This window comes from Carcharhinus amblyrhynchos, chromosome 25, assembly GCF_965287045.1.
Source record: "Carcharhinus amblyrhynchos chromosome 25, sCarAmb.v2.hapA, whole genome shotgun sequence".
Classification (NCBI taxonomy): Eukaryota; Metazoa; Chordata; class Chondrichthyes; order Carcharhiniformes; family Carcharhinidae; genus Carcharhinus; species Carcharhinus amblyrhynchos.
The window spans coordinates 6,338,859-6,362,310 of record NC_137348.1 but is presented as its reverse complement, the minus strand read 5'-3'; the positions used below and the strand labels follow the sequence as shown (position 1 = coordinate 6,362,310).

Genomic DNA, 23,452 nt, shown 5'->3' with positions numbered 1-23,452 from the left:
GCAGCACAGGATCTGAAGATATATCTATTTAGTCGTGTCACAAGAAGGCTTACATTAACACTGCAATGAAGTTGCTATAAAAATCCCCACATTCCGGTGCCTGTTCGGGCACACTAGGGCAATTTAGCATGGCCAATGCACCCTAACCAGCACGTCTTTTAGACTGTGGGAGGAAACCGGAGCACCCAGAGGAAACCCACACAGACATGGGGAGCAAGTGTGGACAATGACCCAAGCTGGGAACCGAACCCGGCTCCCTGATGCTGTGAGGCAGCAGCGCTAACCACTGTGTCGCCGTGATAAAGGCAAAATACTGCAGATGCTGGAATCTGAAACAGAAATAGAAAATGCTGGAAAACCTCAGCAGGTCTGACAGCATCTAACTTTGATTTGATTTGATTTCACTTATTGTCACATATATTAACATACAGTGAAAAATATTGTTTCTTGCGCGCTATACAGACAAAGCATACCGTTCATAGAGAAGGAAAGTACAGAATGTAGTGTTACAGTCATAGCTAGGGTGTAGAGAAAGATCAACTTAATGCAAGGTAGGTCCATTCAAAAGTCTGACAGCAGCAGGGAAGAAGCTGTTCTTGAGTCGGTTGGTACCTGACCACAGACTTTTGTATCTTTTCCCCGATGGAAGAAGGTGGAAGAGAGAATGTCCGGGGTGCGTGGGGTCATTAATGATGCTGGCTGCTTTGCCGAGGCAGCGGGAAGTGTAGACAGAGTCAATGGATGGGAGACTGGTGTGGGGAGAGAATAGACAGAGGGTCACCCAGACTCGAAACGTTGGCTCTATTCTCTCCCAGTGCACAGAATCTGAAGATGTCCTTTATTTTTGAACAGTACTGCCAGGTTAAAGAGCTCTGATTCATCCTAACTGAAACGAATTGATTGAAATTTCTGAGTTTTGCAAGTTTTAATATTGCAGTTTTGTTTGACACACATTAATGAGAGTGTCATCAGTGAGAGAGGCCTGGGTTTTGTGTGTGTGTGTGTGTGAGAGAGAGGTTGAAGATTGCATTCCGTGCCGTGAGGCGGCAGTAAAGAGAGGGGAAACTTGGGAAAGAGAGAGAGAGAGAAAAAAATCCCTGACTGGCTCTCATATCCTCCTCTTGCTCTGCTCAGTATTCCCAGCCCCTCTGCAGTCCCAGTCCTGCTCGGCTGGGCTATGTGGAAAGCCTCGCGTTCCTGCTGCTGAAAGTGGGACCGACTCAGCAGCAAACCTCCCCCCCTCCCCACCCACCCCTCCTTGATGAGACCAGCAGCCCCCCTGCCTCCCCTCCTCCTCCTCCTCCTCCCCCCCCAATGCCTGTCCTCTGGGATTTAAAACTTCCTGAAGTCCCTTCTTCACTCGAAAGGTTTGTTTTTTTTCCCCTGCACACACAGACACACACACACATGTGAAAGAAATCTGCAGTCTTCTCTGTCTGTCTCTCCCACCCCTCCTTTCTCAAAACCACCTCCCCCCCCACCACCACCACCACCACTCCAACCAAACCGCTGCTGAAATATTTATGTTGGTGCCTGTGTCTGTTCAATGGGACTGACACATCGAGGGGCAAGGGAAGGGCTCACCGCTGTTGAAGTGTTAAGCAGGCGGCAAGGGTCGACTTGCCTCCCCAAGCCATTTTGTCTCCACTCGCAAGAGTTGCCAGCCCCACACCATGGAGTGAACAGATGCTGTCAGATGTACCTCTTTCCCCTTTCCTTTCAATGGGATTCAGGCAGGAGAATGAAATAGGAGAATGGAGACCTCGGCAGCCCTGGACTCCAACAGCAAGACGGCTGCAAACGGGGGGTGAGTGAGAGTCTCCAAACCACATGAGTTGCGGAGGGGGCTGGGGAGGTGTGTGTGGGGGGGGGGGGAGTAATTTTTTTTTGTGGGGGGGGGGGGGGGGGTACAAAGTTTCCGACCACTTTCCAGAGAGGGAGGAAGTGAGAGATTTGGATTTTTGGAAGATGATCAGGAAAGTTCCGTGTGTGTATGTGTGTGTGTGTGTGTCCCCACTCAGAAACATCCCCAGAGTGACACAGGAGGAGAAACGGAGGGAGTGGGGGGGAGGGGGACACACACACACAGGCTGTACTGACATGTTAATTGAATAGAAAGCTTATCAGGGCAGCCTTAACACACTCTTGGGAAAAATGTACTGATCAGATCTCTCAGGCTTTTGACTGCAGTGCCAAAATTTAGCCCCTCTTGTTGCTTTTTTTTGTGAAGTGGGACTGGGCTGTAATAGTGTGGATTAGCTGGAAATCTGTGTCAGTGCATCCCTCCGTTTCCTCTCATTGGCATTTGTTTCAATCTGTCAGTTTCACAGTTAGGGAGTTACTCTAAAGCGGCGTTTGCTATTTCTTTGCACTTTTTTTTAAAAAAGAATCTCAAGCAAGCCCAATTTTGTTTCCAAACTGGGCAAAACAAAAATTGGACATTTCTGCAGAAGTGTTTAAACCTCCTCACTCCCCCCCCCCCAATTTATTTTTTGAAAGTCCAGTGTCAAGAAGGGAAATAGTGTTATGAAAGTCTAACTCCAGCCATCTCTGATGTGTGGGCTGTTATATTCTGAGTGCATCCAGCTGTGGGAATTCGCCCGGACATCCCATTTTGTGGCTGAATTTTGGGAACGGGAGCTGAAGTGGTTTGGAGACGGTGCCTGGATCATCGACAGCATTCCCAAACTTATCTTAGAGGGAGGCTTTTTCCTCTTCCAGGGCTAAAAGCAGGCTGCCTCAGACAGAATTCATTTTCGCTCTCTCTCTCTCTCTCTTTCTCTGTGTGTTTTCTGTCCATCTAAAGGATCTCTAACCGGCTTGAATCGTTTGTAGAGTGCGGTGTATTCCTACAATCCGGGATGATTTCAGGAGAGAGAGAGAGAATTTCTGTAGAAGCTGGGAGAGAATCACTCTCCACTCTGCTTACTGTGAAAGCTGGAGATCTCCCGGGAGAGTTGAGCTGGGACAGACCACATATAAAAAAAATTAATGCTATTCTGGCTCGCCTTGACTCAGTTTTCACACAAAGCATCCCTGATTGAGACGAATATCTTGTTTTATTTTAAAGGCATCTCTGTTAGTTAAGAGGTAGCTAGTTTTTTTAGCTGATTGAAGTCAGGCAAGAATTCACACCATGCAATCCCCTATCCTTGCTCTCCCTACTAACAGACAGCTCTTTTTTCTGGGCTTCGATTCCCGGCTTGGGTCACTGTCTGTGTGGAGTCTGCATGTTCTCCCAGTGTCTGCGTGGGCTTCCTCCCAAAGACGTGCTGGTTAGGTAGATTGCCCCGTGCTGAATTGTCCCTTAGGGGAACTAGCTAGGGGTAAATGCATGGTGTTGTGGGGATAGGGCCTGGGTGGGATTGTGGTTGGTGCAGGTTCGATGGGCTGAATGGCCTCCTTCTGCACTGTAGGGTTTGTATGATTCTGTTTATTAATGTGAAAAAGTACTCTGTAGTCTTTATTTGTTTGACTGATTTGCCCCGATAACTTTGCAAGTTTATACCAGCGGTGCTTTCCAGCTGCAGTGTGGACATTGTGAGCATAATTAGTATGAATACTAATTATACAAAGTTTTGAAACCATTGCAAGGATATTTATTTCTATCAGGAGGTTCTCGATGCTGAATAACTGTTAGAGGAGATCTAGATTCTCAATGTGGGTGTGCATAATTAATTTCAAGATTAATGAAATTTTGACAATACTCACAATACCACAATGTGTTATGTTCAGTTATTGGACTCCTTAGACGCACACAATGACTGCACCATAACTTAAATCTACAGAGATCTCTCTGTACTGTACTCCTGGACCTGAGCCAGTCTGTAGTTAGTATTGTGAATATTTCTGTGCAGTGGAGACTCTGACTCAAATCTACAGTGGTTTCTCCTGGACTGTGCTGCTTAACCTCTGTTGATGGTCCAGCCCTTTTGCACTTGGACTCTGTGAGATAGAACGCTTTGTTCTAGTACAGACTCCTCTGTCAGCCTCTGCTGTGGTGACTAATTATATTACAACTTCTTCCCTCAGCAAACATGGGTGGCACGGTGGCACAGTGGTTAGCACTGCTGCCTCACAGCGTCAGGGACCTGGGTTCGATTCCGGCCTCAGGTGACTGTCTGTGTGGAGTCTGTACGTTCTTCCCCCGTGTCTGTGTGGGTTTCCTCCGGGTGCTCCGGTTTCCTCTCTCAGCCCAGAGACGTGTAGGTTAGGTAGATTGGCCCATGCTAAATTGACTCTTAGTGTCCCAAGATGTGTAGGTTAGGTGGATTGGCCATGCTAAAATGCCACTTAGTGTCTCACAGCGCCAGGGACCTGGGTTCAATCCTGGCCTCGAGTGATTGTCTGTGTGGAGTTTGCACATTCTCCCCGTGTCTGCGTGGGTTTCCTTCGGGTGCTCCGGTTTCCTCCCATAGCCCAAAGATGTGCAGGTTAGGTGAATTGGCCATGCTAAATTGACCCTCAGAGTCATAAGATGTGTAGGTTAGGTGAATTAGCAAGGTAAGTATGGGGATAGGGCCTAGATAAGATGCTCTCTCAGCGAGTCAGTGCAGACTTGATGGGCTGAGTGGCCTCCTTCTGTTTGTAGGGATTCTATGAACAACAAACGATGATAATCTAATACAGTCATGGGATTCCATGTATATGCTTCACTCCTTTAGCTAGGGTGGCACAGTGGTTAGCACTGCTGCCTCACTGTGCCAGGGACCTGGATTCGATTCCCGGCTTGGGTCACTGTCTGTGCGGAGTCTGTACATTCTCCCCATGTCTGCGTGCGTTTCCTCCAGGTGCTCCGGTTTCCTCCCACAGTCTGAAAGACGTGCTGGTTAGGTGCATTGGTCGTGCTAAATTCTCCCTCAGTGTGCCTGAACAGACACCGAGAGTGGCGACTGGGGGACTTCCACAGTAACATCACTGCAGTGTTAATGTAAGCCTACTTGTGATACTAATAAATTAACATTAACTTTAACTATATGTTAGATGCAGCAGGACAACAGAGATAAGTTACTGATGGATTAGCTGCGGTGAATAAAAGCAAAATATTGCAGATGCTGGAAATATGAAACAGAAACCAAAAGGCTGGATAAACTGCAGAACTGGCAGGATCTGTGACCAAAGCATCCAAAGATGTGTGCGGTTAGGTGCATTGGCTATACTACATTGCCCCTAAGTATCCCAGGATGTATAGATTAGAGGGATTAGCAGGGTAAATATGTGGCGCTTACAGGGATAGGGCCTAGGTAGGATTGTTGTTGGTGTAGGCTGGATGGACCGAATGGCCTCCTTCTGCACTGCACCGATTCTATGAGAGAACCAGAGTTCACATTTCAAGCCCATGTGATCATTTGCTATGGTGTTGCTCACCGTCCTGGGACGGCATGTTTATTTTCTAACAAATAAACAAACAGTGTAACACTTAATGCATTATATAGTCAGCAGTGGGGGTGACGTGGCGGTTAGCACTGCTGCCTCAGTGCTCCAGGGACCTGGGTTCGATTCCCGGCTTGGGTCACTGTCTGTGTGGAGTTTGCACATTCTCCCCGTGTCTGTGTGGGTTTCTTTCGGGTGCTCCAGTTTCTTTCCATAGTAAAAAGATGTGTGGGTTAGATTGATTGGCCGTGCTAAGTTGACCATTAGTGTCAGAAGGGTTAGCAGGGTAAATACGTGGGGTTACGGGATCGGTACTGAGTGGAATTGTGATTGGGATTGTTGGTGTATACTCGATGGGCCAAGTGGCCTCCTGCACTGTTGTGATTGGAATTTTAAATTCAAAGTTTATTTATTAGTGTCACAAGTAGGCTTCCATTAACACTGCAATGAAGTTACTGTGAAAATCCACACTCTGGCACCAGTTCGGGTACACTGAGGGAGAATTTAGCACGGCCAATGCATCTAACCAGCACGTCTTTCGGACTGTGGGAGGAAACCGGAGCATCCGGAGGGAACCCATGCAGACACAGGGAGTATGTGCAAACTCTGCACAGACAGTGACCCAAACCGGGAATTGAACCTGGTTTCCTGGCACTGTGAGGCAGCAGTGCTAACCACTGTTCCACCGTGCCGCCCATGCCACATCTTTAAACATTGGGGTGTCATCACCCAGAGGAAACCCATGCAGACATGGGGAGAACGTGCAGACTCCGCACAGACAGTCACCCAAGCCGGGAATCAAACACGGGTTTGTGAGGGTGGAACTGATTCCCTTTTTTTCTTGCGTGGGGCAGGCGTAAATGTTAGTGATTTTTTTTTCTGTGTAAAATGTGAGCATATTTGCTGATTCATCTCTTTTCCTCTCCTGCTGTAGTCTCCTGCATGCCATGTGTGCTACAGTTTAGCCAGCCACTAGGGGGTGTATTATCATTTCACCCAGTGGAGAACTGTCTATCATGCATTTGACATCTGCGCGTAATCTAGGACGTCAACACTTAGGAAAGTCACTGGCACTCTGACACACCCCTGCCCTTAATGAGTGCCTATTTATAGACATTCCTCAACAGACTATGAACCCTGTGTCAACCTGTAGTTTGTAGGCAACAACCAGCAGCAATTACTTTTTTACTATTAAACTGTATATATTTTGCCAGCTGAAAGTGCAAACTTGTAAAATATAGTTTGCATTCTAATTTAGATCATGAAGGAAAGTTGTGTTAGCTTTTTAAAGTTCACTTATTAATGTCACAAGTAGGCTGACATTAGCGCTGCAATGAAGTTGCTGTGAAAATCCCCTAGTCGCCACACTCTGGCGCCTGTTTGGATACACTGAGGGAGAATTCAGCATGGCCAACACACCTAACCAACTCGCCTTTCGGACTGTGAGAGGAGCAGGCGACACGGTGGCACAGTGGTTAGCGCTGTTGCCCCAGAGCGCAGGGACCCGGGTTCGAATCCCGAGCTTGGGTCACTGTCTGTGCAGAGTCTGCACGTTCTCCCTGTGTCTGCGTGTGTTTCCTCTGGATGCTCTGGTTTCCTCCCACAGTCCAAAGATGTGCAGATTAGGTGTATTGGCCATGCTAAATTGCCCCTTAGTGTCAGAGGGACTAGCTAGGGTAAATGCGGATAGGGCCTGCGTCGAATTGTGGTAGAATTGATGGACCAAATGGCCTCCTTTCCTACTGTAGCATTCTGTGATTCTATGATTCCCAGAGGAAACACAGGCAGAGAATGTACAGATGCCGCACAGGCACAGTAACCTAAGCTGGGAATTGAACCCAGGTCCCGGGCACTATGAGGCAGCAGTGCTAACCACTGTGCCACCGTGCTGCATTAGTGTTGAAGCAGTTGTCTTGTGAGCAATAGAGCCTTTATAAATATTACCAAGTGATTTAAATACATTTACGTGGATATGCCTTAAATCCATTTACCTGTCTTTGTTTCATATCCCTTGAAAGCGTTGCTCAACTGAGATTAAATCTGCGAAGATGTGGCAAATCAGAGACTAGAAGCCAAGGCAAAAAAACAAGGTCCTAATTTGGGAAATAATAAGCGGACCATGACAGGAAGGGACACAGAGTACACATTCTGAGTAGATAAGGCTAGATGCTCCAAAAATAGGCCAAAACAGAAGGAGCTGTATTTGAATGCACGTAGCATTTAAAACAAGATAGATGAACGGATATTGCAAATAGAATTTACTAAGTACAATCTGACAGTCATTAGAGACATGCAGGATGACATAGGATGGGACCTGAATATTAAAGACTTTGTAATGTTTAGGATGGACAGGAAGTTTGGATAAGATGGAAGGTCTGTTAATTAACGATGGTATTAGTGCGTTAAAGAGGATGACTTAAGTTCAGGAAAGCAGGATATCGAAGCAGTTTGGATTGTGATGAGAAATTATAAAAGCAAGAATGTGGGAGTGATGTACAGGCCCTGTAATGACCTCACTGAGGCCCAGGAGGTGGGCCTCTTGGAGTATGAGCTCCCTGATTGAGGTAACTGAGTGTATATTGGGTGTCAGGGAGAATACGGACTGTGAATTCGGACTAAATTCTCCGTCAATTTACCCAGACAGGGTACCTTTCACTGTAACTTAATTGCAGTGTTAATGTAAGCCTACCTGTGACTCTAATAAAATAAAAAAGAGCATCGCATCAAGTTCCGATTTCCATAACCCCCCCAATCCCCCCAAACTTACACATCTATCAATGCTAAGAGGCAATTTAGCACGGCCAATCGACCTAACGGCACATCTTTGGACTGTGGGAGGAAACCGGAGTACCTGGAGAAAACCCACGCAGACACGGGGAGAATGTGCAAACTCCACACAGACAGTGATCCAAGCCAGGAATTGAACCTAGGTCCCTAGCTCTCTGTGGCAGCAGTGCTAACCATTGTGCCTCCATGCCACGCTTTATAAGAAGCATTTGGACGAGCACTTGAAACACCAGAACACACAAGGTTACAGACCAAGGGCTGGAAAATGAGGATAGAATAGATGGCCAGCACAGACAAGATGGGCTGAAGGACCTCTTTTTGTGTTGTAAAATTTCAAGGCTGGAATGTTACCACCATTCACACCGTCAGGATTTTCCCATCCTGCTGCAGTGAAAGGGAATTTCACTGGGCGCCAAATTGTCCGAACTCGCTGCAGCGGGAGCGTAGCGTGAACGGCCAGTCAAATTGCGGCCCATGAGGGCTTGTATCTGTTCAACACGGGGATGGTTTGTATCTGCAGCGCATGAAATAGTTGCAGCAAGGCTGAATGAATGGGTTGAACTGTGACTGGTGAAGAGAAAGTCTGTATATTGAATGTGATCAAGTGTTTACCTCTGTACTGATCAGGAGCTGAACCTTTGTTCTTTTTCATTCATGGGACATGGGCATCGCTGGCTGGGCCAACATTTATTGCCCATCCCTAGTTGCCCCAGAGCAGCTGAGAGTCAACCACATTGCTGTGGCTCTGGAGACACATGTAGGTCAGACTGGGTAAGGGTGGCACAGGACTAGAGGGCACAGCCTCAAGATAAGGGGGGGGGCAGTTTAGAACAGAGTTGAGGAGGAACTTCTTCACTCAAAGGGTGGTGAATCTCTGGAATTCTCTGCCCGTTGAAGTGGTGGAGGCTGCCTCGCTAAATATATTTAAGTCACGGGTAGATAGGTTTCTGATAGACAGGGGAATTAAGGGTTATGGGGAGAAAGGGGGAAAGTGGAACTGATCCACTTCAGATCAGCCATGATCTTATTGAATGGCGGGGCAGGCTCGAAGGGCTAGATGGCCTACTCCTGTTCCTATTTCTTATGTTCTTATTTCCTTCCCTAAGGAGACATTAGTGAACCAGATGGATTTTCCTGACAATCGACAATGGTTTCATGGTCATCAGTAGATTCTTAATTCCAGATTTTTATTGAATTCAAATGCCGTGACGGGATTTGAACCTAGACCATTATCCTGGGTCTTCTGGATCAGTTGTCCAGCGATAATAACACTACCAAGGCACTACTTTCCCTATTGGTCAATATTAAGGGTGGAAGGCTTGCAGGAAGATTCCAAACAGTTTGCCGTGTGGTTGATGGAATATTCTAGAAGCTGTGTGTGGTTATGTGTCCACACTTCCTTTCCCCATGTTCTGTTCTTTTATTTCAGTGGATTTTACTTGTAATAACTTCCCGTTCTGATGAACATTTCTAATCGTTAGCTAGTATTCTTTCAAGAGTCTGCCTGGCCTGCTGAGTGATTCCGTCGTTTTGTGTTCGTGGTTCAAACAGTAGAAACGTAGAAAAACTACAGCACAATACAGGCCCACAAAGTTGTTCCGAACATGTCCCTACCTCACAGATTACTAGGTTTACCTATAACCCTCTATCTTACCAAGTTCCATGTACTTACCTAAAAATCTCTTAAAAGACCCTATCGAATCTGCCTCCACCACCACTGCCAGCAGCCCATTCCACTCACCCATCACTCTGAGTGAAAAACTTACCCCTGACATCTCCTGTGTACCTACTCCCCAGCACCCTAAACCTGTGTCCGTTTGTGGCAGCCATTTCAACCCTGGGAAAAAACCTCTGACTTGGGGCGGCATGGTAGCACAGTGCTGCTTCACAGCTCCAGGGACCTGGGTTCGATTCCCAGCTTGGGTCACTGTCTGTGTGGAGTTTGCACATTCTCCTCGTGTCTGTGTGGGTTTCCTCCGGGTACTCCAGTTTGCTCCCACAGTCCAAAGATGTGCGAGTTAGGTTGATTGGCCATGCTAAAAAATTGTCCCTTAGTATTCTGGTATACATGGGCTGGAGGGATTAATGGGTACATATATGTAGGGATATGGGGGTAGGGCCTGGGTGGGATTGTGTTCAGTGCAGACTCGATGGGCCGAAGGGCCTCTTCCTGCACTGTAGGGTTCTATGATTCTATGACTATCTACTTGATCAATACCTCTCAACATCTTATACACCTCTATTAGGTCACCCTCTCATCCTTCGTCTCTCCAAGGAGGGTTTTTAAAAATTATATATTATTTAATGTTGCACAGATAAAAATCATTTAATAATAGCATTTAAACCCAATACACAAATTCACTCATCTAACAATCACATTAATACACTGAAATTAACATGTTATTAAATACATTTGTCGTCCCATGGCAATGGGCAGTTCTTGTTGCCACCGTAGCTTCAATTGGCATTTTCTTGTTTCTCCTCTGGTTATCTTCAAGTCTCCTTCAGTCCATGCCTCAGTTATCCATCCATCAGATTTATCCTGGGATGTGAGGAGAGATTTAAGTGTAAGTGTATTAGCATCACAATGGCCAATCCACCTAACCTACACATCTTTGGACATTAAGGGGCAGTTTAGCACGGCCAATCCACCGCACCGCTTTGGACTGTGGGAGGAAATCGGACCGCCCGGAGGAAACCCATGCAGACATGGGAAGAACGTGCAGACTCTGCACAGACAGTCACCCAATCCAGGAATTGAACCTGGATCCCTGGAGCTATGAGGCAGCTAAAAAAAAAGAAAATGTTTTGCAATTTAAGAGAATGATTTTTGCGCCTCTGTAATGATATTTGGCAATGTCTTAAGGTGAACTGGAGACAGCCACCCTCTAGCGCTAGGGTAACACTTCCAGTGACTTCTAACACCCAAGACTCGAGCTGATTTGTGTGAAGGTTATTACTGTCAGTGCATCTTACATTCAGATTATGCAGCCAGAGATATGGCCAGCTCAGCAATCTTACACAGAAGGCTAAGCATGACCAATCTCATCACGGAAATGTTCTGCTTCATTGATTTAAAGAGGATAATGGACAGAGAGCAACTAAAATTCAGGCTGTTAAGAGAGAACAGAGCATATAATAGCTTTGGCATTGAAATGATTTGGATATCTTCCATACTCTTCCATCTGAACAGCCTATCAATAGAGACATATTCCAATTTTTGCTTCAGTTTGTGAGTTGGGATTAAAAGCCGGATTTTTCACTGGGAATTTTGCTGTCTGATTTTGTACTGGCTTTGTAAGTCTGCCTACCATTATTCATGTGACAGCCACCTGCTGATAATCAATCACTAACAATTCATATCCTTGATGACTGGAATTACACTCCATATCTGATATTATGTGGTTAGCACTGCTGCCTCACAGCTCCAGGGACCTGGGTCCAATTCCTGGTTTGGGTCACTGTTTGTGCAGAATCTGCACATTCTCCCCATGTCTGCGTGGGTTTCCTCCGGGTTCTTTGGTTTCCTCCCACAGTCCAAAGACGTGCTGGTTAGGGTGGATTGGCCGTGCTAAATTCTTCCTCAGTGTACCCAAACAGGCGCCGGAGTGTGGCGACTAGGGGATTTTTACTCTAAATTCAATGTAATATAAGCCTACTTGTGACGCTAATAAATAATCTTTAAAACTTTCCTGCTTTTATTTTGACACTTTCTGCTCCTGTGCCTTCTTGATACAATTAAGAAAAAATATATATATACATGCTATATAACAGATTTCCTAGTAGTAGTGACAATTAGTTCGAGTGGGCTGTTAGATTATGATGCTTGATTAGTATCCGTCAGAACCTGAGACCACTACTGCTAAGAAGGACACAGGCAGTGGATGTATAGGAATACCAACACCTGTAAGATCCAGTCAAAGTCGCACACCATCCTGACTTGGAACTATGTCGCCATTTCATCATTGCCCCTGGATCAGAATGCTGGAACCCCCTGTCTAGTCGCAGCGTGAGGGTAGTCACACCACGTGGACTGCTGCAGTTTAAGCAGGCAGCTCACCACCACCTTCTCAAGGGGCAATATGGAATCATAAACTCCCTACAGTGCAGAAGGAGGCCATTTGGCCCATCCAGTCTGTACCAACTCCTTAACAGAGCATCTCACCCAGGCCCTATATGCATTATCCCGTGTACTTACCTCGTTAACCCCGCTAACCTACACATCTTGGGATACCAAGTGGCAATTTAACATGGCCAATCCACCTAACCTGTAAATCTTTGGAGTGTGGGGGGAAACCAGAGCACCCGGAGGAAACTCACACAGACACGGGGAGAATGTGCAGACTCCATACAGACAGTGACCCAAGGCTGGAATCGAACTCGGGTCCCTGGTGTTGCGAGGCAGCAGTGCTAACCACTGTGCCACCAAGTGGGATGGGCAATGAATGCTGGAATAGCCAGTGAAGGCCACATCCCTTGAAAGAATAAAACAAGGTGAATCACCAGCACTTACTTCAGGACAAATCAGGAGGCGAGGTTAATGTTGGAGTGGTCAGTAATGATCACATCCCATGAACGTGTAAATAAAATGTCATTAATTACTCTACAATACGTAACCTGCCTATTCCTGAGGCATGATTAATAGCAAGATAACTTCGTGCAATGATTAGCTAGCATTGTATTTGGGCATTATTTGTTATTGCCACAAATCTCATCACATCTGATCAGAAACTAGAGGGCATAGGTTTAAGGTGAGAGATACAAAAGATCCAGAAGGGAAATTTTTTCACACAGAGGGTGGTGAGGTCTGGAACGAGCTGCCAGAGGTTGTAGTCGAGGCAGGTACAATTTTGTCTTTTAAGAAGTATTTAGACAGTTACATGGGTAAGATGGGTATAGAGGGATATGGGTCAAATGCGGACTTAATGGTCAAAATAAGGATTGGCACGGATAGGTTGGGCCAACTTAGCAGTAAACCTCTATGAGTCGATAATATTTGTCTGAAAAATTGTTGCTTGGAATCTCCATACTTTCTCCAAGTATTACTATACTTCCCAGGGCTGAAATGGTTGCCATAAGAGGACACAGGTTTAAGGTGCTGGGGAGTAGGAACAGAGGAGATGCCAGGGGTAAGTTTTTGACTCAGAGAGTGGTGGGTGCGTGGAATGGGCTGCCAGCAACGGTGGTGGAGGCGGATTCAATATGTACTTTTAGATAAGTACATAGTAAGATAGAGGGTTATAGGTAAGCCGAGTAATCTCTAAGGTAGATCAGACGGGATTTTATGGTTTTGGGATGAGCGAGGCTGTAAAATCCCTCCCGGGGGCTTTGTAACTGGGGATATAGTAGGAGAGTTTTATGCTGATATTTACAAAGCTCTAATTAAGCCACAATAGCGAATATTGTCCAGCCTAGCCTCTGCTCTTTGGGAAGGATGTCAGACTGTCTGAGAATCTACTGATGACCATTGTTGATTTTCGGAAAAACCCATCTGGTTCACCAATGTCCTTCAGGGAAGGAAATCTGCCATCCTTACCCGGTCTGGCCTACATTTGACTCCAGAGGCACAGCAGTGTCAACTGAAATGGCCTAGCAAGCCACCCAGTTCAAGTAATAAATGACCAACTGCGACGCGGATGCAGAGATCCTTCAACATGATCTGGACAGATTGGGTGAGTGGGCGAACCAATGGCAAATGCAGTATAATTTGGATAACTGTGAGGTTATTCAGTAAAAACAAGAAGGGAGGTTATTGGCTGTAAATTGGGAGAGGGGAGTGTGCAGAGGGACCTGGGTGTCCTTGTGCACCAGTCACTGAAGGTAAGCATGCAGTTGCAGCAGGTGGTAAAGAAGGCAAATGGTCTGTTGGCCTTCATTGCGAGAGGTTTCGAGTACAGGAGCAGCGATGTGTTGTTACAAGTATATGGGGCCTTGGTGAGGCCACACCGAGAGTATTGTGTGCAGTTTTGGTCTCTTTTTCCGAGGAAGGATGTTCTTGCTCTGGACAGAGTGCAGCAAAGTTTTATCGAGCTGATTCCGGGGATGGCTGATGTATGAGGAGAGATTGATTGGGTTAGGATTTTTTTTCTCTGGAGTTCAGACGAATGAGGGGCGGGATGTCATAGAGACTTTTAAAATTCTAACAGGACTAGAGAAGGGAGATGCAGGGAGGATGTTCCCGATGGTGGGGGTGTCCAGAATCAGGGGTCACAGTCTGAGGATTCAGGGTAGACCATTTAGGACGGAGATGAGGAGACATTTCTTCACCCAAGGAGTGGTGAGCCTGTGGAATTCATTACCACGGGAAATAGTTGATGCCAAAACATTGAATGTATTCAAGAGGCGGCTGGATATAGCACGTGGGGCGAACGGGATCAGAGGTTATGGGAGAAAGCAGGATTAGGCTATTGAGTTGGATGGTCCACCATGATCGTAATGAATGGTGGAGCAGGCTCGAAGGGCCCAATGGCCTTCTCCTGCTCCTATTTTCTATGTAACTCCACGTTCCATGAACGAATTAAAAAAAAATGAACGGTTTGGCAGCTCTAGACCTTATATCAGTTCAGTTATGTCAGCTCCACCTATCCCTTTGTCCTATGTTCAGTTGTATTCAGTTGCCTTTCTTCGGGCTGTCCCAGTCAATGGCAAATAACAAGGTCGCTAAAGAAATAAAACTAACTGCTAAATAATTATCACAGTTACCCAAAGGGTATTTTCTGTTTTCAATTCATCCCAGATTCATTCAGCAGAACTCGGGCAAATTGAAAACAGAAACTAGAACCTACTTTACCGTCTCCATCAAAGGGGAAATTAAATGGAAGTGGATGAAAGCTTCAACATCTGAAATGGCGCAGAAATAGAGAGACAAAAAACATGCTGTGAATGCCTGACAGAAGCCAACCAACACCAAGCTAAGTGGTTAGCACTGCTGCCTCACAGCGCCAGGGATCCGGGTTTGATTCCCAGCTCGGGTCACTGTCTGTGTGGAGTCTGCACATTCTCCCCGTGTCTGCGTGGGTTTCCTCTGGGGGCTCTATTTTTCTCCCACAGTCTGAAAGACGTGCTGGTTAGGTGCATTGGTTGTCTCACTATAAGAAGGATGTGGAAGCATTGGAGACAGTGCAGAGGAGATTAACTAGGATGCTGGCTGGTTTAGAGGGTATGTCTTCTGAGGAAAGGTTGAGGGAGCTGGGGCTTTTCTGTTTAAAGCGGAGGAGGGTGAGAGGCGACTTAATAGAGGTTTATAAGATGATGAGGGGGATTGATAGAGTGGACGTGCAGAGACTATTTCCTCAGGTGGAAGTAGCTGTTACTAGGGGGTATAACTATAAGGTTCATGGTGGGAGATATAGGAGGAACGTCCGAGGTAGATTCTTTACTCAGAGTGGTTGGGGTGCACTGCCTGCTGCGATAGTGGGGACGGACACTTTAGGAACTTTTGAGCGGTTATTGGATAGGCACATGGAGTATACCAGAATGATAGGGAATGGGATAGCTTGATCTTGCGTTTGGACATAGCTCAGCACAACATCGAGGGCCGAAGGGCCTGTACTGTGCTGTTATATTTTCTATGTTCTGTGTTCAATGACACTCATAATCTTGTAAACCTCTATCAGGTCAACCCTCAAACTCTGTCATTGCAGTGAGAACAAACCAAGTTAATCCAACCTCTCCTCATAGCTAATACCTTGCGGACCAGACAACACCCTGGTAAACCTCTTCTGTACCCTCTCCGAAGCATCCACATCCTTCTGGTAGTGCGTGATGTGTGTTACTTGGTATTTAATGCTTTAAGCAATGCAAGAATATTTCCAAAATAAAATGCTGGGCAACGCTTATTGGCCTGGATTTTGCAAAGGAAATGACACCCATCTCTCATTTCTCCTACACCTGCCCAAGGACTCCCCGTGGCCCTTTGAGCGACAACTCACAGCTTCGCAAGAGACTTTTAAGTGTAGCATCCCCCTCAAGGAACCTGTATCATATTTGAACAGGACAAATGGGCAGCATGTTGGCACAGTGGTTAGCTCACAGTGGCAGGGACCCAGGTTCGATTCCTGGTTTGGGTCACTGTCTGTGTGGAATTGCACATTCTCCCCGTGTCTGCGTGGGTTTCCTCCGGGTGCTCCGGTTTCCTCCCACAGTCCAAAAGACATGCTGGTTAGGTTGCATTGGCCGTGCTAAATTTTCCCTCAATGTGCCTAAACAAACGCTGGAGCGTGGCAACGAGGGGATTTTCATAGTAACTTCATTGCAGTGTTAATGTAACTTTACTTGTGACACTAATAAATACATTTTAACTAAATTTTAAATAACTGTACATGAGCGGGGGAAACCAGGGGCTGCTGCCTGATTTGCTGCATAATTTGGGTCAGTGCTGAAGGGATCACTATTATTTTGTTCAAAATGTTCAGGCTTTAACTTTAGGTGTATGTCTAAGGTGGACGAGGTCTCAGCAGAGAATTGAACCATTCCCCCTGCACCCCTGCCCATACTGAGCTTAGCTCGGACTCTGACAGGTTACAGGAGGATTGATTGAACCTGTTTAACTCCACAAGAAAGAATCCCCAGTTCCTTCCCAACAGAAGAGAAGCTATTAAAACTCTCCCACCCTGCCAGTGGGGTCACGTGGATTCTCCAGTGTGCTACAAAAATAAAATTTGCCCCATTCAACTGCAGGAAATCTTTGGGATGCTCTGAATTAGCAACGTCTAACTATAATGAAAACAAGAAGTGACTGTAATTGCTTCTGAAGACATCACAGGAACTGACTTGTAGCAATGAATAACTGCGATAAAATAGATTGAAAGAGATTCCAGAAGGATGGATTTACTGGACTTAGATACAAATTACATATTTCCCCTCGGCATTTTTAAACTGACCAACTAGCTTTAGCTCTTTTATCTCTCAAAGGTTTTATTTTCTTGAAATAATTAATAACAAAAGAATGACCCCAGGGAATGTGTGAGCGAGAGTGTGGGAGTGTGTGTGTGTGGGTGTGTGCGAGTGTGTGTCCAGATCCGTACCTTTACAGAATGATTTAGTGTAAACATTCCTCAATCCAACTTCACCCAATAAAATCTGTGCGTCTCCAGAGTGAGGGTGGCACAGTGGGTAGCACTGCTACCTACAGCGCTAAGGACCCGGGTTTGATTCCTGGCTTGGGTCACTGTCTGTGCGGAGTTTGCACGTTCTCCCCGTGTCTGCGTGGGTTCCGTCCAGGCGCTTCAGTTTCCTCCCACAGTCCAAAAGATGGTTAGGGTGCATTGGCTGTGCTAAATTCTCCCTCAGTGTACCCAAACAGGCACAGAGTGTGGCGGCGAGGAGAATTTCACGGTAACTTCATTGCAGTGTTAATGTGAGCCTACTTGTGACTAATAACTAAACTTTAACTTTGAAGCATAGATAAAGGTTTGGGTAGATAGAAAGAAACTATTTCCACTGGCTGGGACTCTGGAGTAAAGTATATAAAAAACCAGATCTTTCAGGAGTGACATGAGAAAACATGACTGTACACAATTGGTGATAAAAATTTGGAACTCTTGCTGGCAAACGGAAATTGGTGCTACATCAATTATTAGTTTTCAAAGTGAGATTGATATATTCTTGTTATTTTGTTTTGTTTTATTTATTTATGAGTCACAAGTAGGCTTACATTAACACTGCAATGAAGTTACTGTGAAAATCCCCTCATCGTCACACTCAGACACCTGAGGGAGAATTTAGCATGACCAATGCATCTAACCAGCACATCTGTTGGACTGTGGGAGGAAACCAGAGCATCCGGAGGAAACCCACGCAGCGTTATGAAGAGGGGGCCTATAAGTGGAAGCAAGTCCATGAAAAGATCAGCCATGATCTTATTGAATGGCAGAGCAGGCTTGAGGGGCCAGATGGCCTACTCCTGCTCCCAGTTCTTATGTTCGGACATGGGGCGGCACAGTGGTTAGCACTGCAGCCTCACGGGACCAGGGTTCGATTCCCAGCTTGGGTCACTGTCTGTGTGGAGTCTGCATGTGCTCCTTGTGTCTACGTGGGTTTCCTCCGGGTGCTCCGATTTCCTCCCACAGCCCAAAAGATGTGGTGGTTAGGATGCCTTGGCCATGCTAAATTCTCCCTCAGTGTACCTGAACAGGCCTGGAGTGTGGCGACTGAGGGATTTTCACAGTAACTTCACTGCAGTGTTAATGTAAAGCCTACTTGTGACACCAATAAATGAACTTTAAGTTGATAAGACATAGGAGCAGAATTAGGCCATTTGGCCCATCGAGTCCGTTCCGCCATTCGATCATTGCTGATATGCTTCTCATTCCCATTTTCCAACCTTCTCCCTGTAACCCTTCAACCCCATTACCAATTAAAAACCTGTCTAACTCCTCCTTAAATTTACTCACAGCATCCACTGCACTTTGGGGTAGCGAATTCCACAGATCCACGACCCTTTGAGGGAAGTAGTTTTTCCTCAACTCTTAAATTTGCTACCCCTTATCCTAAGACTATGATGTCTCGTCCCAGAATGCCCCACAAGAGGAAGCATCCGCTCCATGTCTACTTTATCCGTACCTTTTGTCATCTTGTGTACCCCAATTTGATCTCCCCTCATTCTTCTAAATTCCAAAGAGTATAGGCCTAAACTGTTCAATCTCTCTTCATATGACAAACCCCTCATCTCTGGAATCAATCAAGTGAACTATTAAAAGGGGAGAATGTGCAGACTCCACACTGACAGTGACCCAAACTGGCGGTGTGGGGCAGCAGTGCTAACCACTGTGCCACCCACAAAAATCTGAGCCACACACTTGTAAAGTTTCACTTTGGGAGTAATTCCAAAGGGAGTAAAGGTTAACCTCTAGTGAGATCCTTCACCAACTGGCTGTCAGAAGTTTGATAAGCAAAGCTTCATCCTGGGCTTGCAATGCCTTTAGTTTCACCAGATTTTAACCATTTCTCACAAAGAGATTCCCTGCCATCCATTACAAGGAAGGCATACAAGTGTTTATTTAGAACTAGGCCACTCAGCCCCTCTATCATGTTCCACCATTTGATAAGCCTTTGGCTGATCTGATTGTAGCTTCAATAGGGGAGGCAATAGCCTAGTGGTATTGTCACTAAGCTATTAATCCAGAAACTGAGCTAATGTTCTGAGGACCTGGGTTCAAATCCCACCACAGCTGATAGTGGAATTTGAATTCAATTAAAAAAAAATCTGAAATTCAGAAACAATTATCAGGAGAAACCCATCTGGTTTACTAATGTCCTTTAGGGAAGGGAATCTGCCTTATATTTTTAATTTTCCTCATCTCCACCGTAAATGGGAGACCCCTTATTTTTGAACTGTGCCCCCTAAGGCGGGTGGCACGGTGGCACAGTGGTTAGCGCTGCTGCTTCTCCGCGCCAGGAACCCAGGTTCAATCCCCGACTTGGGTCACTGTCTGTGTGGACTCTGCGTGTTCTCCCTGTGTCTGTTTGGGTTTCTTCTGGGTGCTCCGGTTTCTTCCCACAGTCCAAAAAACGTGCTGGTTAGGGTGGTGTATTGGCCATGCTAAATTCTCCCTCAGCGTAACCCGAACAGGCTACGGAGTGTGGCAACTAGGGGAATTTCACAGCAATTTCATTGCAGTGTTAATGTTAGCCTACTTGTGACACTAATTAATAAACTTTGGTCTCTCCCATAAGGGGAAACACTCTTTCAGCATACCCTCCCCTGTCAAAAGGAGCAATGTTGGAAGCATATGTAGGAACCATGTGTTTGTTTGTTTCTAACGACTGAGTGATAGTTTTAACAATTTGAGAACATTGACTTTTAACCAAGCCTTATTGAGAACTTCCTGTTTTCAAAACCCTGATTTCTTTCACAAATGGTCCGACCAACCACAGAGCATGTGTGCGTATATCCCTGGAGTGATTAACACTTCCTATCTTTCTGAATTTTAAAAGTTTTTCTTCTGTTGGCATCAATAATTGAGCCTCTCTTTGCTGTACACCCTTTGATAGGCCGCGTGTCACAGGTTTGGCCAGCACAGTGGCACCGTGGTTAGCACTGCTGCCTCACTGACCTGGCTTCGACCCCCAGCTTGGGTTACTGTCTGTATGAAGCCTGCACATTCTCTCCATGTCTGTGTGGGTTTCCTCCGGGTGCTCCACTTTCCTCCCAGAGGTGCTGGTTAGGGTTCATTGGGGCCATGTTAAATTCTCCCTCAATGTATCCGAACAGGCTCCAGAGTGTGGCGACTAGGGGATTTTCACAATAATTTCATTGCAGTGTTAGCGTAATCCTACTTGTGACGCTAATAAATAAACTTTAAAACTTGAGCTTAAAAGGTTTGGCTCACACCAATTCTACTAATGCCTGTTTTCTTAACAACTTAATGTGCACCAGTTATCGTGTCTGCGTGGGTTTCCTCCGAGTGCCCCAGTTTCCTCCCACAGTCCAAAGATACGCAGGTTAGGTGGGTTGACTGTGCTGAATTACTCCTCGCTTCAGGGTGATAAGCAGGGTAAAGATGTGGGGCTATGGAAATAGGGCCTGCGTGGGATTGTGGTTAGTACAGACTAGATGGGTCGAATGGCCTCCTTCTGTACTGTAGGGATTCTATCATTCTATGATTTCTGATGTAATCCTTTCACGTCAGCTCCAGTTGATGACTCTCTGGGGTGGCACGGTGACACAATGTGTAGCACTACTACCTCACAGGGACCCGGGTTCGATTCCCAGCTTTGGGTCACTGTCTGTGTGGAGGTAGCACATTCTCCCTGTGTCTGCGTGGGTTTCCTCCGGGTGCTCCAGTTTCCTCCCACAGTCTTAAAGACGTGCTATCAGGTGCATGGCCATGGTAAATTCTCACTCCGTGTACCCAAACAGGCACTGGAGTGTGATGACTAGGGGATTTTCACAGTAACTTCATTGCAGTGTTAATATAAGCCTAATTGTGACACTAATAAATAAACTTTAAACTTTTAAACTTGTGGTTGTATGGGTCCATTGTCCTGGCAAGGGTGAAATTAGGGGCAGCACGGTGGTACAGTGATTAGCACAACTGCCTCACAGTGCCAGGGACCTGGGTTCAATTCCTGGTCACTGTCTCTGTGTAGAGTGCACATTCTCCTTGTGTCTGTGTGGGTTTCCTCTGGGTGCTCCGGTTTCCTTCCACAGTCTTAAAGACGTGCTGGTTAGGTGCATTGACCCAAACAGGCACTGGAGTGTGGCGGCTAGGGGATTTTCACAGTAACTTCATTGCAGTGTTAATGCAAGCCTACTTGTGACAATGAATAAAGAGACTTTAAATCTTCCTAACTGACATCATTTTTGAAGATTAACCCGGACTATGGGCATTCTGCCAACATTTACATGGGTAGCACTAACTAGACAGGCATGAACTGCTGAGCTGGTTGTCCGAATTAATCATTTAAATGAAAATAATCTATAAAGTGGGTCTTGAAAATTTCAAATATTGTGACTGTTTCATTTGGCATCTTGTTTCATTGTGAGATTGTCAACGGAGAAAAAATGTTGGTGCAAATGTTTTCGAATCAAAGAATCCCTACAGTGCAGAAGGAGGCCATTCGGCCCATCGAGGCAAGTCTGCACCAAAAACAATCCCACCCAGACCCTATCTCCGTAACCCCAGCTATCTACCCAGCTAATCCCCCTGACACTCAGGGACAATTTGGCATGGTCAATCCACCAAACCCGCACATCTTTGGAATGTGGGAGGAGACTGGAGCACCCGGAGGAAACCCACTTGGAGACGTTCTCTGGAATTTTATCGTTCCATCCGCTGCGAAATTGGAGCAAGTGAAGGGCAAACAATGTCCGTTGACCTTGGGCTGGATTTTCTGGTCTCGGGTCGAGCAAGGCTGTAAAATCTCGCCCATTGTGTGCGATTCTTTGGTCTCGTGTGCGCCCCAAGCACCAAAAATCCCCGCCTGAGCTCCACGCACATCTCCGAGGTCCGCCACATTTTCTGTCTTGCCCGCTACGATTCCCAGGGTGGGCGAGACGGGAGAATTTCAGCATTGTAGTTTGTGTGAACCTCATCTTTTGTCATTTTCAGATATAAGGTACAGGATGTCAGATGCAGGTGGCACAGTGGTTAGCAGTGCCAGAGACCCAGGTTCGATTCCCAGCTTGGGTCACTGTCTGTCTGGAGTCAGCACGTTCTCCCAGTGTCTGCGTGGGTTTTCTCCGGGTGCTCTGGTTCCCTCCCACATCCAAAGTTGTGCGGATTAGGTGGATTCGCCATGGTAAATTGTCCCTTAGTGTCCCAAGATGTGCAGTTTAGGTAGATTGACCGTGCTAAATTGTTCCTTAAAGTTCAAAGTTGTGTGGGTTAAGAAAATTGGAAAATTGCCCCTTTGTGTCAGGGGGTCTAGCTAGGGTAAATACATGGAGTTATAGGGATAGGGTCTGGGTGGAATTGTTGCTGGTGCAGGCTTGATAGCCCGAATGGCCTCCTTCTGCATTATAGGGATTCTATGATTCATTGATTTTAAGATGTTTGTATCAGTATTCTTCCCTTGTTGACAATCCCACAATGGAACGAGTTAGTAAGTTTTGCTGAGAGTCGAACCCACGCTGATTTTTCATTCTTACCAAAGATCTGGTTTAGTCACTTCTCTTTAGCAGTGCTCACAGTGTGATTCTATTCATTTCTGGCACTTGTCATCGTCCCCTGGGTTGTTCAGTAAGTGTCCAGTGACCGTTGGTTTGCAGTGTTGGTTTTCACATACAATTCTGTTATTTTAAACAAGGCAGATAAGAGTAATGAACATCGGGGGTGAAAATCCACCACACTGGCTTCAATTCAAGCTTAATTACGTCGTCAAGAGGCATGTTAAACTAAAATTAGATACTCCCTGTGTTCTTGAAGCAATTGTCTGGATTTTTTTTTCCCTGAGACTGCCAAACACTGGAACTAAAACAGACCGCTTTCCCATTGTGTATCTCTTATAGTCTGTTTATACTCTCAAACCCAGAGGTCAGAGTGATCTATACTGGATGATGTCTGCCAAGGTTTCTGGCTAACTCTGTTTAGTTATTCCCGGGAGAGAGCCTTACAGTGAAAATGTTTTGATTTGACTCGATTAATTATTGTTGTATCTATTGGGATACAGTGAAAAGTATTGTTTCTTGTGTGCGAAACAGACAAAGCATACCATTCATAGAGAAGGATAGGAGAGGGTGCAGAATGTGGCGTTACAGTCATAGTTGTGGCGTAGACAAAGATCAACTTAACATGAGGTAGGTCTGTTCAAAAGTCTGACGGCAGCAGGGAAGAAGCTAGTCTTGTGT

At 46.0% G+C, this 23,452-nt stretch overlaps 1 protein-coding gene across 1 annotated transcript in view; it reads left to right on the top strand.

Moving 5' to 3' along the window:
- The first annotated feature begins 1,565 nt into the window (after window positions 1-1,565).
- The window catches only part of col27a1b (collagen, type XXVII, alpha 1b), a 576,392-nt gene continuing 554,505 nt past the window's right edge, over window positions 1,566-23,452 (top strand). Inside the window, exon 1 of the mRNA XM_080211775.1 lies at window positions 1,566-1,807. Within this exon, the coding sequence (XP_080067901.1) occupies window positions 1,755-1,807 (53 nt within the window). The 5' untranslated portion in view covers window positions 1,566-1,754. The remainder of the gene's footprint in view (window positions 1,808-23,452) is intronic.